At 46.9% G+C, this 15,514-nt stretch overlaps 1 protein-coding gene across 4 annotated transcripts in view; it reads left to right on the plus strand.

Annotated features, from left to right (window-relative positions):
• stau2 (staufen double-stranded RNA binding protein 2) overlaps positions 1-15,514 on the plus strand; it is a 101,959-nt gene that overhangs the window by 54,456 nt on the left and 31,989 nt on the right. For all 4 annotated transcript variants that reach the window (XM_048266743.1, XM_048266746.1, XM_048266744.1 and 1 more), the window contains one exon: positions 8,554-8,667. In XM_048266743.1, the coding sequence (XP_048122700.1) occupies positions 8,554-8,667 (114 nt within the window). The remainder of the gene's footprint in view (positions 1-8,553; positions 8,668-15,514) is intronic.

Genomic DNA, 15,514 nt, shown 5'->3' on the forward strand with positions numbered 1-15,514 from the left:
ACAGAGTACACACCGGGGGTAGAATTTATATGAGAGATGGTTTCTCTACTGACCAATGCCCAACCCACACACACACACCACACACACACCCCGCACTTAACAATTCCCCTGTTCCCACCCTCGCACACCCCCACCCCCACCCCACCCAACCCTCTGTCCACCTGGCCTGAACCTGTTTGTCCTGTTGTTTAACTCTGCGTGAGGATGCCGGCAGAACACGGAAAGCACACACACACACACACGCACACACACGGGCCAGCCAGCCGGCAACCCTTGGTACAGACACTATGTGAAGAATGCAAAGGAAAACACTGCTGGATTTCATCCGCATGTGCAGCCGTAAGCAGAGAGGCAGTGGCTTTGCATTAAAGGTGCAGTCAGTTATAATCCTCATCTGTTACAATATTCAGTTGATTTCAGAAAAATTCTGCCCATGTTCCCTTAGATGTCTGTCAGTGTTCCCCCACCACCACCAAACACACACACACACACACACACACACACACACACACATACACACAAAACCCTACCTCCCCCCAAAAAAGAAAACGAAGAAGAAGAAGAAATGCGCCCTTTCCTTCAGCTCGTCTCTGTCAGTTCCTCCGTGCTGACCTTCTTCTGAATCGGCCCGTGTCTTTGTAGATGAATGGCCGCGGGCTGATAGAGGAGCTAACACACGCGTCTTTCATCCCGCCCGGAGGCTCAGGAATGGCGCGTCGTCCTGCGAGTCCGTAACCTTTTGATCTGAGGCCACGTTCATCTGGCGTGTGTGTGCCATCAGGCCATTAATCACTGCACAGAGAGAGAGAGAGAGAGAGCTGCCCCCCCCCCTAAAAGATAGATAAGCTTACGGCTGCAAACTGTTTCTCCATTTGATTTCACATCTCCCCATCAAAGGACATCATCACAGCGCCGCAGGCCCTTCTGATGGTCGGCCACCGCCGCGACACTCCCCCCCCCCGTTCGATTAGACTTGGCCGTGTTCCATCCACCACTCTCTTCTTCTCTGGCCTCCTCGGTCCCTCTCCGTTACCTGTCGCTTTGTCATTTCACCACGAGTTTAATAGCCAAGCAATGACTGATGAGTCCTTCTTTTTTTCCTCTCCTCTTCTTGCTTCTTTTTTGTTGGACCAGAGGAAATTTTGACCATGACCGGACATCACAGACCCGCGACTTTTAATAAGAAATTCGCTGGTCAAGTGACGGGTTAATAAAAGCAGTGGAAGAACAAAGTGGAAAGTTTTTGGTGAAAGACGTGACTTATTAAGACATTCTTATCAGCGTGAGTCATGCCAGAGGCTTAATTGACAGATATTAAAAGCTTGTGGCTGGTGGATGTGGATCTGGCTTCTGGTTATGTTTAAAATTGTATTTGTAGATATCAGATTACACCATTTTAATTAAGCTGTGACATTCTATATTTGTATCGCGAAGGTGAGAAGTCTGTTTAAAGAGTCAAAGATCAACATCTGGTGCTTTAGATAAGGATTGTGTAACCAAATGTGCTAAATGTTTCTTGATATATGCGTTTCAGAAGTATATAAATAAAGAATATAACTGCACCTCTGCTTCACAAGTAGAAACATGTGAACTCTACCTGCACAGCATATTGTGCTGTACAGAAGCATCTGTTATATGAATAAGTGAAAGATAAGAAGTTTAGACTGGGATGAAGCTTATAGTCTTTTAAAGTTCCTGCTGGCCCAAAGCTTGATTCTGTTACAGTCTGCATTATAGAAACAGCCGGCCTTCCTTAAGCCCAGGTCCCCATAGCCAGCTGTAGAGGCTGTGAACAGTAGACATAACACAAACAGGCTTATATTAGGTGGCCAGCACCACTGGGTCAACACTTTCACAAAGAGCAATATGATTTTATCTGTCCCAGTCCACCTGCTAAAGCTGTGTGCAATAACCTTCGGAGATAAGGATCGATGGCCTCTGCCTCAGAGGTCTTGAGTCGGAGGAGACGGGTGTTATTCCAGAGTATCCGGGTCGGCTCCTCGCCATCCCGGTGCAAATCCTCCTGTAATGAAAGTACGAACGGACGCTGGGTGTGTGTTTATGCCATCTGCACCGTGAGACTTTCTCTCGTGTTGTCTTTGCCTGTAGTTTTACCTATTTTTTTTTTGCTGTTTTTATTTTTTCTTATTTCATTATTTATTTTTTTTCCTGCGCTCTCTTCTAGGGCGCTTTCTGCCTTGGCAGTGTGAAAACCACTTCAAATAGTGCTGGCAGTGTGCGCACTTGAGCTTGGCACCTTCCTCTGTGGCGCATTTCCCCACCCTGTGCTCTGTATCAACATAAAAAAGGCGACTTCCAGCAAACGCTTGGAAAACCGACTCTACGGAAAACGGTTTGTTTCCGTCCCTTCTGACCCTGTCCTGTTCCGATTTCCCTTGTGTTTACGGGAGGGTTTATGTTAGAAAAGCGCATGCCGTAAGCTCTGCCCGGCTTCTGATGGGTCCCAGCTGCTCACCGTGGCGTAGTTTTTTTGCGCGTGGAACGAGCTTTTGAAAACAAGTTTGTCAGCGGAATTAATCAGGGGGAGCTTGACGCGACTTTGGCACCGGCCGCTGCTCTCTCATCCATGGTGGCCCACAGCTATGTGCTGAAATCAAGTGATGATGTTACACCACAATTACTCCCATTAGAAAAGCTCTAAATCACTAAGTGTCGCATCCAGTCGCATGGGTACAAAAACAGACAACACACAGCACACTGACTGTCACAAGCCTAGCAATACAATACAGCCAAGAACGAGCATCACTATTACATTGAATGCTAACATCTTTAACCCTCCATAATGCTAAGTGGACTACAATTAAGTGCTAAGTATGTTGTAGTTAATACTCTATAACAATGGCTGATTGCACATGTTGTGGTCCCACGCCAATGTGTCATTAGTGGTAATATCTTAGGTCAAGGCCATATCAATATGGTCCTCTGTATGCAATTTAGAGTTGTTTTCTGGACTTCAATAACAACATGGAAGCCATTATACAGATGAGGGAAGAGGGTATTTTTTTGTCCTCATCAAGCCTTTTGAATGTGTTGCCACCATGATGTGATTTGGACAGGCTGGGATTTGTCCCCATTGGGGGTCCATGTCGTTTCTTAATGGCCATATGTGTTGGACTTGCTGTACCCCCCACCCCACCCTTTGGTGTGGTGCTCAGACAAGCTCTGTGGACAGAAAGCTGTTGAATTTAGTGTCTGAGGATTGTGAAGACCCAATAGTCATCACCTCAGTGGAATTCTCCCCCTCTGTGCCCATAGTCAGACTCCTCCTTTGTGGTGGACATATCCATCTAAAGACCTACCCTGGGTGTGTCATCTGTCCATCTAGTGTGAGTGTGAGTAAGAGAATGAGAGGGAGAGCGAGTGTGTGTGTGTATGTGTGTGTATGTGTATCTCTAAGAGAGTGAAGATGTGTGTGTGTGTATGAGCTGCCCAAAAGGTTTGATTGTCCCTCTCTCTTTGGTGTGGGAGGGTTGGGCAGTGTTGCTAATGCTGTCTTTAAAACACACTTCATGCTGGAATGTCTGGCAGAGAGGGCTTTCCCTACGGGACCCGGCGTAAACACACACGCACGCACACACACACACACACACACACACACACACACACACACACACACACACACACACACACCGCTGGAGTGAGAGATGATGCGTGTGTGTCTTGATGCCACCACGTGGGTGAGCGTCTTTTTTCTGCGGGCCAATCAGACAGCAAGGCTCCAGTGTCGGGCCAGCACACACGCGGACATATGGAGCTCGTTGTCAAGCATGATGGGAAGGTTCCAAGAACTCTCTGAGTGCCGTGGAAGTGATGAGTTCTGTCTGTGTGCAAGCATCAAGCGTTTAAGCACCTCTGCCTATCAAGCAAGGCAAATGCTCTATCTGGATGAGAAAAATTACATAGACACGCACTCACATAACACACACACACACACACACACACACACACACACACACACACACACACACACACACACACACACACACACACACACACTTAAGTGTTAAGAACTTAAGGAAGCGTTTTCGTGAAAAAACACACAAATACACAATCAGTGTATTTTTTCAGTATTTTAGCGTTTTACTCGATCAGGTGTCATGTGACGTGTATGCACGCAGATGAAAGATTTCTCTTCACTAGAAATTATTGCTGATTATCTTTCGGATGTGCAAGTGTGTTTGAAAATAAGCCGCCCAAGGGAGGAGCCTGACTGACAGACGCACACACACATCATCACCCTTGTCCCTTCCAAAGCTCATACTAAACACCGAGACACCAGCACAGAGGTGTAAATCTTCGCCCCTTACACAACTCATAATATTTAGCCAACATCCTGTGTAACTAGCCCTGCTGACGCATCTATTCCCACCATGGATGGATGGAAGTCCTGACCTATCGTGGACACTTCAGTGGGTGGTGGCTTGGTGGGATGCCTGGTAGCCAAGCACATGTCCTCCTGACACCATGATTGTGTAATAGATCAGGCTAGTGTGTGTGTAGGCTCTTTTATCCTTCCTTAATGACACTAGCAAGCACTTCTGTCCCACAATGGTGATTTCTGACCTCCCACCCCATGAGCAGTTTAGCCAGAGGGGAGGCAGTAAAATTGTCTAGCAACAACAACTGCCCTCTCTATCTCTCTCTCTCTCTCTCTCTCTCTCTCTCTCTCTCTCTGTCTCTCTCTCGCTCTCTGTGACAGAAACATACACATTTATTGTATAAACATATACACATACGGATAGACAGATATGTAGACACACACCCTTCCCGAGTAATTAAACTGGAATGGGCCAGTGAAAGTGCACACACACACACACACACACACACACACTAACACACACACACCACAAACATGCACACGTATACACAGATGTAAAAGCATAATGCATGCTCAGTCCCACACACAGATTGCGGCCTCAGCTGAAAGTCACACGTTTCCTCAGGAATTGAACAAACAAACGATGCTCTGTGTAGTGGGCCTCTGCCACCGCAAGCACACGTTGGGCGCCTCCGTGGAGCACTTCATATAGACATTATTCTTATTCACATACCCTTAACACCCTTCTATCCAATGAAACGCACAATAGAGTCTTTAAGTATGTAGTTATGAGTGAGTAAGTGTGTGAATTGACTTGGTGTTGATAGCTCCTTGCTCCACTAGCTCACCTATGTAGTTCCAGAAGTAGTTCTAGATAGTGTTTTTAATAGATCAGGTCTTAGTCAGCAGGGCTGGCCATGAGTTACGACTGGGAGGTTGTTGAAATGGATAGCTATAGCTTTTGTCCCTGTAAAATGGTTTAATGTGTTTTCCTATGTGAATAGTTGAAAGGCTTTTCTCTTGTTTGCTCAGGAAACACTATTAACCTTTCTGAATATGAAAACATCAGGCATGAAATGAATGTAGCTGTCTCTGGGGGATGCCATCCGTCAGACTCTGTGCTCCAAGACGGATGTGGGAACGCCGTGGGAAGGTCTCTTGTCCTCTTTTTCAAAAGCACTCGCTCCTCTCCTGTGAGCTCATCTTTTATGTCGCCATAAAGCATGTTCACTCGACCAGTCATCCCTCCTGAGACTCACCCAACACCACCACCACCACCACCACCATCAGGTCCCCCTCACTCTCAGCTCCCCATGAACAGGTGTCAGTCTTCCTTCATGTCATGTATGCTTTTCTTTTCCTTTTTTTTTCCTTTTCCTGTGAGGACGCTACGCTTCAGTGTCAGGCATGTCCATCTGTCTGACCTGTGTGTCTGCCAGAGGGGCCTGTTTGACAAGTCCATCCATCCTGTGTGTGTGTGTGTGTGTGTGTGTGTGTGTGTGTGTGTGTGTGTGTGTGTGTGTGTGTGTTTGAGACAGTACGCTTATACAAGTGTGTGTACTTGTGTGTGCATGTATGCTCGTACATGTGCTAATGAATGTGTGTGTGCTTGTGTGACGGCTTCCCTGTCTTGCGTATGTGTGTGTAAATTTGTGTGCGTGTGTGTACATTTGTGGGGATGTGTGTGTCTACATTTGTGTCTGCGTGTGTGTGTGTATGTGTGTGTGTATATGTGTGAAGGCTCCTGTGTCTGGCCGTCTCTCTGGAGAGCCTTTGAGTGGGGCCGGGTCAGCGCTGGCGGGCCCCTTCCCAGCGGTGTGTGGGGCAGCGTAGCCCACTGATGCGTCTGGCCACTTTATTACCAGGGGCCTTGCATCTGTCTGGCAGCCCCACTGCAAACCTGCAGACTCCCCCCTACTACACACACACACACACACACACACACACACTCGCTGCTGCCTTAAATGGGGACATAAGTCACCAGATCATCACACCCCGCTGGGCCAGCTCCTGTGGGCTGGGTGTCCATCTTAGACACACACACACACACACACACACACACACACACACACACACAGTCACACACACACACACACACACACGTCACACTGTACATGGAGCCACTCTTTGAGCAATGTTGCTGGGCATCCACATAACCAGTTCCATTTATTCATGATGATTTGCCTACTGATGATTAAAAAGGTTTTCCAGAAAATAAATTGTTGCCCAATATCAAATGGAACATGCCAGAACCACAACAATGAAGAACATTGTCCAGCACCATTGCCCTAAACGTTGCCCCATGCATCATCAGCTTCACTCTCTCAGACTAAGACATGGATACACTGAAACTGATACTTACACCCACATTCACACTCAAGCACAATCTCGCAAAGGCACATGTACTTGCAGACACAGGTGGACACACTCACACACACACACACACACACACACAAAGACACAGATATACAAAGGCATTGAAACTCAAATATTAACTGGATCATTATATGACAGACTATTTTACAGACATACACACACACACACACACACACACACACAATTTCAAACAGACACACACACACACATACAGACACACACACAAAAGCTTACACACAAACAGAGAAACTTGGCACACACATGCACTCACACATATATATTGTGCTTTGCCAAGGTGAAGAAATCAATGTATCAGTCTTGAAGTGTCTTTGAGGAATTGAGCTTGTTTGGGAGAGAGGGAGGGAGTGCTCGTGTTTAGAATATTTCACATTTCATGCACAGTTTGGCCGCGTGCGCAGTGGGAATGGACAAGCGCTGGGGCTTCATCAGGCCCCCCACCTCCCAGGGGGAACCTCCTTACCTACAGCTCTACAGCTAGCCAGGAGTCAGCCTGCTCAAAGTGGAGCAGGCCAACACATCAAGCGTTTGGTCAATACACACCCACATGCACACACTTACTAATCTGAATGCCGTCCTTTGAATTCAATATGTAAACAGGTGTCAACAAATATGTTGTTGTCAGTATCTTGGCTAGTAAAATGTTAAACATGTCCAAGTCATGCTGTACATCCTTCACGCTTTAACTTTTACCGTGATTTGGCTCTCGTCTCTCTCTCTTCTCATCTATCATTTTCTCTCTCTTTCTCACACAACAAATATTTGTTACCACAAACACACACACACAGATATGCATCCTCCTGTTTTTCTGTCTCTCCTTTTATCCCTATACAATCCTATACACGCACAAGCACACACAGAATCACATGTCTTTTAATTAGGAGTACTCTGACACTGCCCTGTTGTTTTCATTGGAACACACTGGAGACGTTTCGTTCTGTCTGTAATTAAACACAGCCAATCCGCTTTTGGCCAGTGGTGATGACCAGACGACCATGTCTCTCTTGGTCCTTTGTGTGTGTGTGTGTGTGTGTGTGTGTGTGTGTCTGTGTCTGTTATCTGAGTGTTATGCTTGTGTGTGTGTGTGTGTCTCTGTGTGTGTGTGTCATCCCAACCATGGCTGCTGTGCATGAATGTTCTCTCTGTGTCAGTCAGAGCCCGCATAGCTGACCTCTAGGTGTTACTGGGTCGGGCGCCGTCCCGTGACGAATACGACTGTCCTCAATACTCGAGCTTTGCCAAACACACACTCCGCTTCCCCTGGTGAGCACCGAGGTCCCGCCGGCCAGCTTGAGTGTGGTTTGACGTGCCGAGGTGACTGGCGATGTCCGCGGCAGACCCAGCGGCCTTTTGCGAAAGTGGGCCAGCTCTTCCCCATGAGAGCGCTTTTATCGGAAAATTCTAGTTGAGTTGTTGTCGAATGCTGCCTATCTAGAGTCTTTATCGGTGGCATACCACCTACGCAGAAAAGCTGCTTAACGTCTTCATTGTTTTGTGATAATGGTTGTTAAGTGTGGTCTCGGAATGTCTATGTCTGATGACTTACACAGCAGTTTGAGTTAAACCACCAGTGATACTCGTTAGATAGATACATTCTTGTTATTGATATGCACTTAAAAGTTTGTGTTTTGAACAACGGTGCTGTAAATGGTTTGCATTACTGTGCTTGTTTACTGATGTGTTTTAATGTGTCTGCATGTCTGTGCTGTAACACAAATAGTCTTTCAAGGACATTAAGGTTTAATATCTAAGTCTGTATTAACGGCATTGCTGATAAATGATTAAACTAGATGAAAAATTGTTCAATCTTACCCCTACAGGTACAATACACCGATGGACAAACTGGCAAAGAGTTCATGACCTACCTTACACTATCCCCTGTGCAGATGACTTTCCATGGCATCGGGAGCTCAATCCAAGCTAGCCACGACCAGGTATGACCCTTACTTTTTTTTTTCTGTTCCTTGTTTTTTTCTTGTTCTGTTGGGAACAATTTAAATACAAATGTTAACAGCTCAGATTAAGAGAAGGGTGTTCTCTCCCATTTGATGATGCATCTCTTGTTTGACAAGCCAGAAATGGCCTGCAATGATGCTCTGCGATTGAGAAGAAAGTGAGCGTTTTGGGAGAGAAGGGAAACATCTTTTGACAGCTGTGTGATGAGTGGCTAGGAAGCGCTGAAGAATGTGTTTTGAATCACACAAAAAATATGGCTGTCTTCTAAAAGAGTTTGTTGGGAGAATACTCTGTTCTTGTTCAATTTATTATCATACACTCATGCAATCTCTCCCACATACACAGACACACACACACAATCACTGTTTGTTTTTCTTGTTGCCATGGTTTGGGTTAAGTCTTACAAAAAGCCAATTGCTGTTTCTTCCACCCCAATTTTGAGCCTCATTAAGAAAACAGATTTAGCAGAGTACGATTTCTATCATTAATTACCAGTCAGCTTGGTTTCAGGCACTCCAAACGTGTGCCCCCATTAGCCCCTGTGTTAATGATAAGCGTCATTTAGTTACAATTTTCTTGGACCAGACTCTATTTGATTGGTTATTTTCTCCCTCAGTTTTTTTTTCCTTGCTCAATAATTACAGAAAGAAACCCTCAGCTTTCCCCAGAGTTATCTTTTTTCTCTCTCTCTCTCTCTTTTATGAAACTGCTCTACGACTCGTATTGAGGAGGTGGCTTATTGTGCGTTTTCGGCCATGCAGAAAACTTGTTGCTTACGTTATCTAATCTAAACATAGGACACCCTTTTGTTCAGCTCTTCAAAGCTCCCTCTCTAATAAAGCTTGTTCTATAACCAGTAATGTTTTTTTTTTTTTTCTGTTGAGGGGGTCCAGGCCGCCAAATGAAAATTAAGGCAATATAGGCCACAGTCTTGTTGTTGCCAAGGGCAGTGGGGCGTGACAGACTGTTACAGAGAGGCCTTCTTCTTGGGGTCCCGCCGTACAGTGAAGAGCTGCCACAAAAGCGAATGGAGGTGGGGGGGGGGGGTGTTGTATTGAAAGAATGAGACGAAAGTGTCACATTCACTCACACAAGTTCTTTTTGTCTCATCGCTGGACCAGTCGCATGAGGGACAGTTGATGTCCCCTCAAGTGTCGCCAGGAGAGGACATCTCTCCAAGACTGCTTGCATTTCGAGGCTGCATAGGCCTGACCACAGATGCAGCAATCGTGAAAAATTATTGCGATGGACGACTCATTTCACACACCATGAAAGAGTAGCCAACAACATGTTTTGTTTTTAAAATCAAGACTTGGGGGGAAAAGGGGAAAATAAATGTGCTAAACGCATGCAGCTGCTCCAGTGGTGGAAAGAATCTCCACGCAGCGGGCTGTCCATCGCAGGTCTCCCTGGCCTTCGGGCCGGGATAAGGTTCGACAGCACTTTATCTCCGTAATTAGCCATTGTTAACGTAGCGAGGCGGGGAATGTGATCGTCTCGGTGATAACGTGTTTCCTGGAGTTTGCCAACGGGGCGGCCGCTCCGAGAGCCAGGCGGACTGGGAGCGGAGCGGTGCGGAGCGGGGGCTGAGAAGACTTCGTCATAGGGTTTCCTGTGAGAGCCAGAGCCAAAGACAATGAAGCTCTGTGTATATGTGTGTGTGTGTGTGTGTGTGTGTGTGTGTGTGTGTGTGTGTGTATGTGTGTGTGTGTGTGTGTGTCAGTGCACAGGATGGAATATTCTGCATGCCGACTTTTGAGAAAAAGGGCTTTCCTCCTCAGACATTTGTGCTGGTGGAGCTCCTCATATGTAGGTGTTGTTGAGTCACTGCTGGAGCTGAGGGAGGGGAGGGGAGTGTGGCGGGTGGTCCGGCCCAGCGCCTGGCTCTGGAGCTGGGATGCGCTGTCAACGTGTCTGGGCCCCAAGCTCTGGTCTGTCTCAGCTCAGAGGAAGTCCGTCAGCACATCCCAGCTTTGACAGCTTACTCCGCTCACTCACTCACACACACACACACACACACACACACACACACAAACACACTCAAACACACTGAAACATATTCACACAGTCTCAGATACACAAAAATACAAAACTACTCAAATAAAAACACACACACAAACACACTCTAACACACTGAAACATATTCACACAGTCTCAGATACACAAAAATACAAAACTACTCAAATAAAACACACACACACACAATTTTGCATACTCTCACAAACACACAAACTCAGATACAAACACATTCATACTCACGCACTCACTCACACACACTGATACTCACACAGACACGCTCACAGACCCATCCCAACACCTCCCCCGCGCCTAACACTCGGCCTGCCGTGATCCTTGGCCCGCCGCACGCATTCCTGGAGGGCCTCGCTGCCGGAGATATACAGCCCGGTGCCCCTGCCGACCTCTGTGCCAGCCCAGCCGTGCCATCTGCCCAACACATGTGCGCATCCTCCGGCCTTACACAAGCCGCAATGCAATGCTGCCCCCCAACCCCCACCTCCATCTCCACCTCCACCTCCCACCCCAGCCACAACCCCAACCATAGCCTCTTCTGAGTGCACGGATATGTCCAGGGGGGCAGGCTTAGCCTCGGGACACGGGTGTCTTCCCCAGACAGGGCTGAATTATGTCAGAGCTGTCCACACTGTCCACATCAATATATGCGTTCAGTATTTATGCTTCAAATCGAGGTAGACATAATGCTGTCCTGCACCACAGACTGTACTAAACAACAATATTTTCTGCTTATCAATATCTACTGTATGCATGTTTGTTCAGTACTTATGCAAACAATGTGAAGAATGCACTATGCATTAAAGCACTGCCCTGTACTCCCACAATACTTTCTGCTCTCAGAATATGTGTGTTGTACATATATCAGAGTTGCTTTAAATTATATTGTTGTTGTTTGTCTTTTAGAAGGTGAACGTGTGTCAGTTTTAAAACACCGTAAACCTCGTGGACGAGTCGTCCAGCCCAGTTAAAGTAGCCAAATTCTCTGTGTTTTTCCGAGCTGAAGTAATGCAAGCTCCAGCTCCCCCTCAAGCGTCCTGAGAAGGGGTGGGGTGGGGTGGGGTGGACAGGGGGGGGGCTGTGTGCGAGGTGATGCTCATCAGGCCCTGACGCAGCCGAATGGGATGTGACAGGCCGAGGGAGTTGGGCTCCCGGTGCACGGCAGGCCAGTGCAGCTTGAGGCTCTCATGAGCTCAGCTGGCCAATGCCCCTCCCTGGAAGCCCTCCCTCTCAGACCCTGTGGCCTCCCTCTCCCCAGACTCCACTCTATCAGGCTCTCTTCCTCTCCTCAATCCACTCTATCAGGCTCTCTTCCCTCTCAGACCTCCAATTCTATCAGGCTCTCTCTCACCTCAGATCCACTCCCATCAGGCCCTCCCCCCTCCCTGTGGCCTCTCACTCTCCCCACTCTCTTTCTCTCTCTCACTCTCTTTTAGACTTACTCTGTCAGGCTCTCTCATTCTCTCTCTCTCTCTCTCTCTCTCAAGCGCTCTCTCTCTCTCTCTCTTTCTCTCTCAGACTCACTTTCAAGCTCTCTCTTTCAGTCTCTCTCTCTCTCTCTCTCTCTCTCTCTCCGTCCAGGCCATCAGCTGTGATCCCAGGGCCGTTAGAGGCACAGTGCGATCTGGAGCCCTTAGTTTGTCTCTGACATGGATGCAGAGGACTCGGGCTACTTTGAAAAGGGTTGCAATGCTTGTCAGTGTCCCAGCTCCAGCTTTGCCATGTATATGCAGAGCCTGACTGCATGTGTAACTGGAGACATGTTCCCACACACAGCAGATGAAGCTCGGTTCCGGCAACTGACCTGTCAGCTGGTGAAATCCGACAGAGTAGACTATCTCTTCTTATTCTTACTCAATTTGCCTTGGAATGAGAGTTTTTTACAATATGACACAGAAAACATCTGACAGTTTTACACAATGTAATTAAATCCAAATAAAACTCAAGAACTCAGTCAGTCCCAGAAGCTTGTTAAGTCAAATTTAGCCCAGAATAATCAAATTAACTGAAGACAAATATTAGGAAATCGAATGAAATATTTTGTAATCACATACTGATTTCGATCCAACTCTATGCAGACATCGGACATGCCAGTAATTTCAGCAATTATGAATTCCGTTACAGATGAGTCTCAACTATAGGTTGATTATCCTTTTGGACATTTATTTACAAGATGCACGAAAGGAGTGATCTACAGCTACATTTCCATGGGAACAAAACTGCTGTTTAATTTTAAAAAAATTGGGTCAGAAGTTTTTCATCAGGCACTGGCTTGGGCACATCAGCATCTGCAGTTTCCATCAATCACAATGGTGCAAGTTCGGCTCAATGCTGCCGAGAACCCAGGTGATCCAAAATAGCTGTGACTTGTTGAGAAACAGCAAACTTTGATCTATTAATCAAAAGTCCTGCTTTCCCACCAGCTTGAAGCCTGGACTCTGAGAAACTCCCCTCAGTCTACAGTATGTGTGTTTGTTTTCTGTTTTTATTCATTTTATCTGGGGATGTAATTTCATTTGGCTCGATCTTAGCACCGACTTCCACGTGTTGACCGGTGCTTGTCTTATCAGTGCGGAAGTGTGGGTGTTTGGGAAAAAACCACGTCAGAACTATCCCAAACCGCTATGATTTTCCGGAAGACTAATTGGAAGCCTGACCTTGTGTTTTCTCTTCACTTACTGTAGTGTTTCCTCTGCCTTTCTTTTTCTCCTCCTCTCTCTCTCTGTCTGTCTGTCTGTTAACCCTACCTCATTTTTTTCTGTGTCAGTGTTTGTTTTCCAGTTCAATCGGAAAAATTGCTCAATCTGAATAAAACCTTGATCGGGATAAAACTGCCGATCCGATTAGAATATTATCGAATGAAGAGTACATTCGTTCTTATTCCGATTGAAGAGCCATGTATACGGTCAATTGGGTTGCCCGCTGTAGCTTCTTAAGCAGAAGCAAAGGAGCAATGGCTATCCCAATCAAAGAATCTAGAGCGCTTGAGAGAACCTGATTGGAATAGTACCCCATTTTAACCAAGGGCACGAATGTTTCATCCTCAATAGTTTATCTGGAATACTTCATCCTGAATGACAAAAAATGTACCATGTAAACGTCGCTACTGTATGTCTGTGTTTACTTTAGATCCATAAGTTGTCATAGAAACTAGTTGATGTTCTATTCAACATTTTATCACTGCACATCTCACGTCAACAATATTTTGTTGAGTGATACTTGACAGTGGACCATAAATTGGCCATGACACCTCTTTTGCCTGGAAGCGTTGTTTTTTTCCATTTTTAGTATGTTGTCGGTGCATCTTTATTGCCATTATACACCAGACAGGCCTTTCATTAGGGCTCTGCTCTGGAGGGGTTGAATTGATTGCACGTCCGACACTGACACCTGTTGAGTGAGTTACGGGCGAGCCACTGACAGGCCTGATTCATGACGGGGGGTCGCAGTGGGATTTGGGGGGGTCGACGGCTGGGGTCTGCCTTCAGAGGATCCCTGCTGAGCGCCGGGCTGTTTGAAGTGTCCGCGATCGCAGAGCACGGAGACGTCCGTCCGGCAGGCAGGCCAACTCCGTCAGGGGTCCCACCGTTACCCAACCTTCCAGCTGTTCCCATCTTCTCGATGTGTCACTGCAGTTAGCTCACACATACACACACACTGACTGACATAAACACACTGACAGACACACACACATGCACATGCACACAGTCCCACTCTGATGCAGCCCTCACACCCCAAAGAATCTCAGTCGCCTGCCACTGCACCTGTAGGAAATCCGTTTATGCTGAAAGGCTGCCAAAATCAGCTCTTGCCTAATCCCCATTGTCTATGGGGGATTATTGACGACTTTGTTTATTTTTTCATTTTTTCCTCCTCCACTCCTTTTGGATCAGTACTAATGGCCTTTTAGCCAGAAGGCTGGTCCTTGTAAACGCGCTCTCGTGAAAGTCTGGATGAGATTGAGGTTCGTCTGAGGGCAAGCATGAGTGATTAGTTGGGTTCCAGCAACTCCCTCCCCTCCAACTCCCCTTACTACTCCTACTCGTCCCCCCTTCCAAAAGAGAAACAAAAAAAAAAACATTTTGGAACAATGCAGAATGCAGTTCCTTTGCTTTTTGCTACTTGAGAACGCTGACGTGACGCTCATTTCCTTGGCACTCGTGGAGGATGGCCACACCATCAGGACACCTGCACCGCGTCCAGCCGGAGCCCCACTGAACACTGGGAACATTCTGGAACCTGTGTGTTTATGAAGTCATACTCCATAACCTCCCAAAAACAAACACACACACACTCATTTGCTCTCTCTCCCTCCCTCCCTCTCTCTCTGTCTCTCTCTCTCTCTCTCTCTCTCTCTACACACACACACACAACACACAAACACACACACGTACGCACACACACACACTCTCTCGCTCTCAAAAGTCCCAAGCATTAGCATGTGTCAGATGATGGCTCTGCCTTGGACTGGGCCAGCAGACAAGCCCTCATTACTTTTAGATGGGGCCCATTTTTTCAGCACTCAGGCCCAGAGGACAACAAGCAGCTGAGAGCCAGAGGGGAGAAAATATGACGAAAAACACAACCCCCTGACTTTGAGACGGATCTGGCACTGGCTCTGGCTCTGAACTAGATTGATTGTGGTTGTGTGGATCAGAGTCAAGTCTGGTTCAGCACTGGATCAGACCAGGATTAAATCTGGCTCTGTTAGGGGGGGATCACATTAGCCAGCGGCAAGCGGCAGCGGCAAACGTAACAAAACGCTCAGGCCATAATAAAGTTTGTCTCGTTCTA

The sequence above is a fragment of the Alosa alosa genome, chromosome 16 (assembly GCF_017589495.1).
Source record: "Alosa alosa isolate M-15738 ecotype Scorff River chromosome 16, AALO_Geno_1.1, whole genome shotgun sequence".
NCBI classification, from domain to species: domain Eukaryota; kingdom Metazoa; phylum Chordata; class Actinopteri; order Clupeiformes; family Clupeidae; genus Alosa; species Alosa alosa.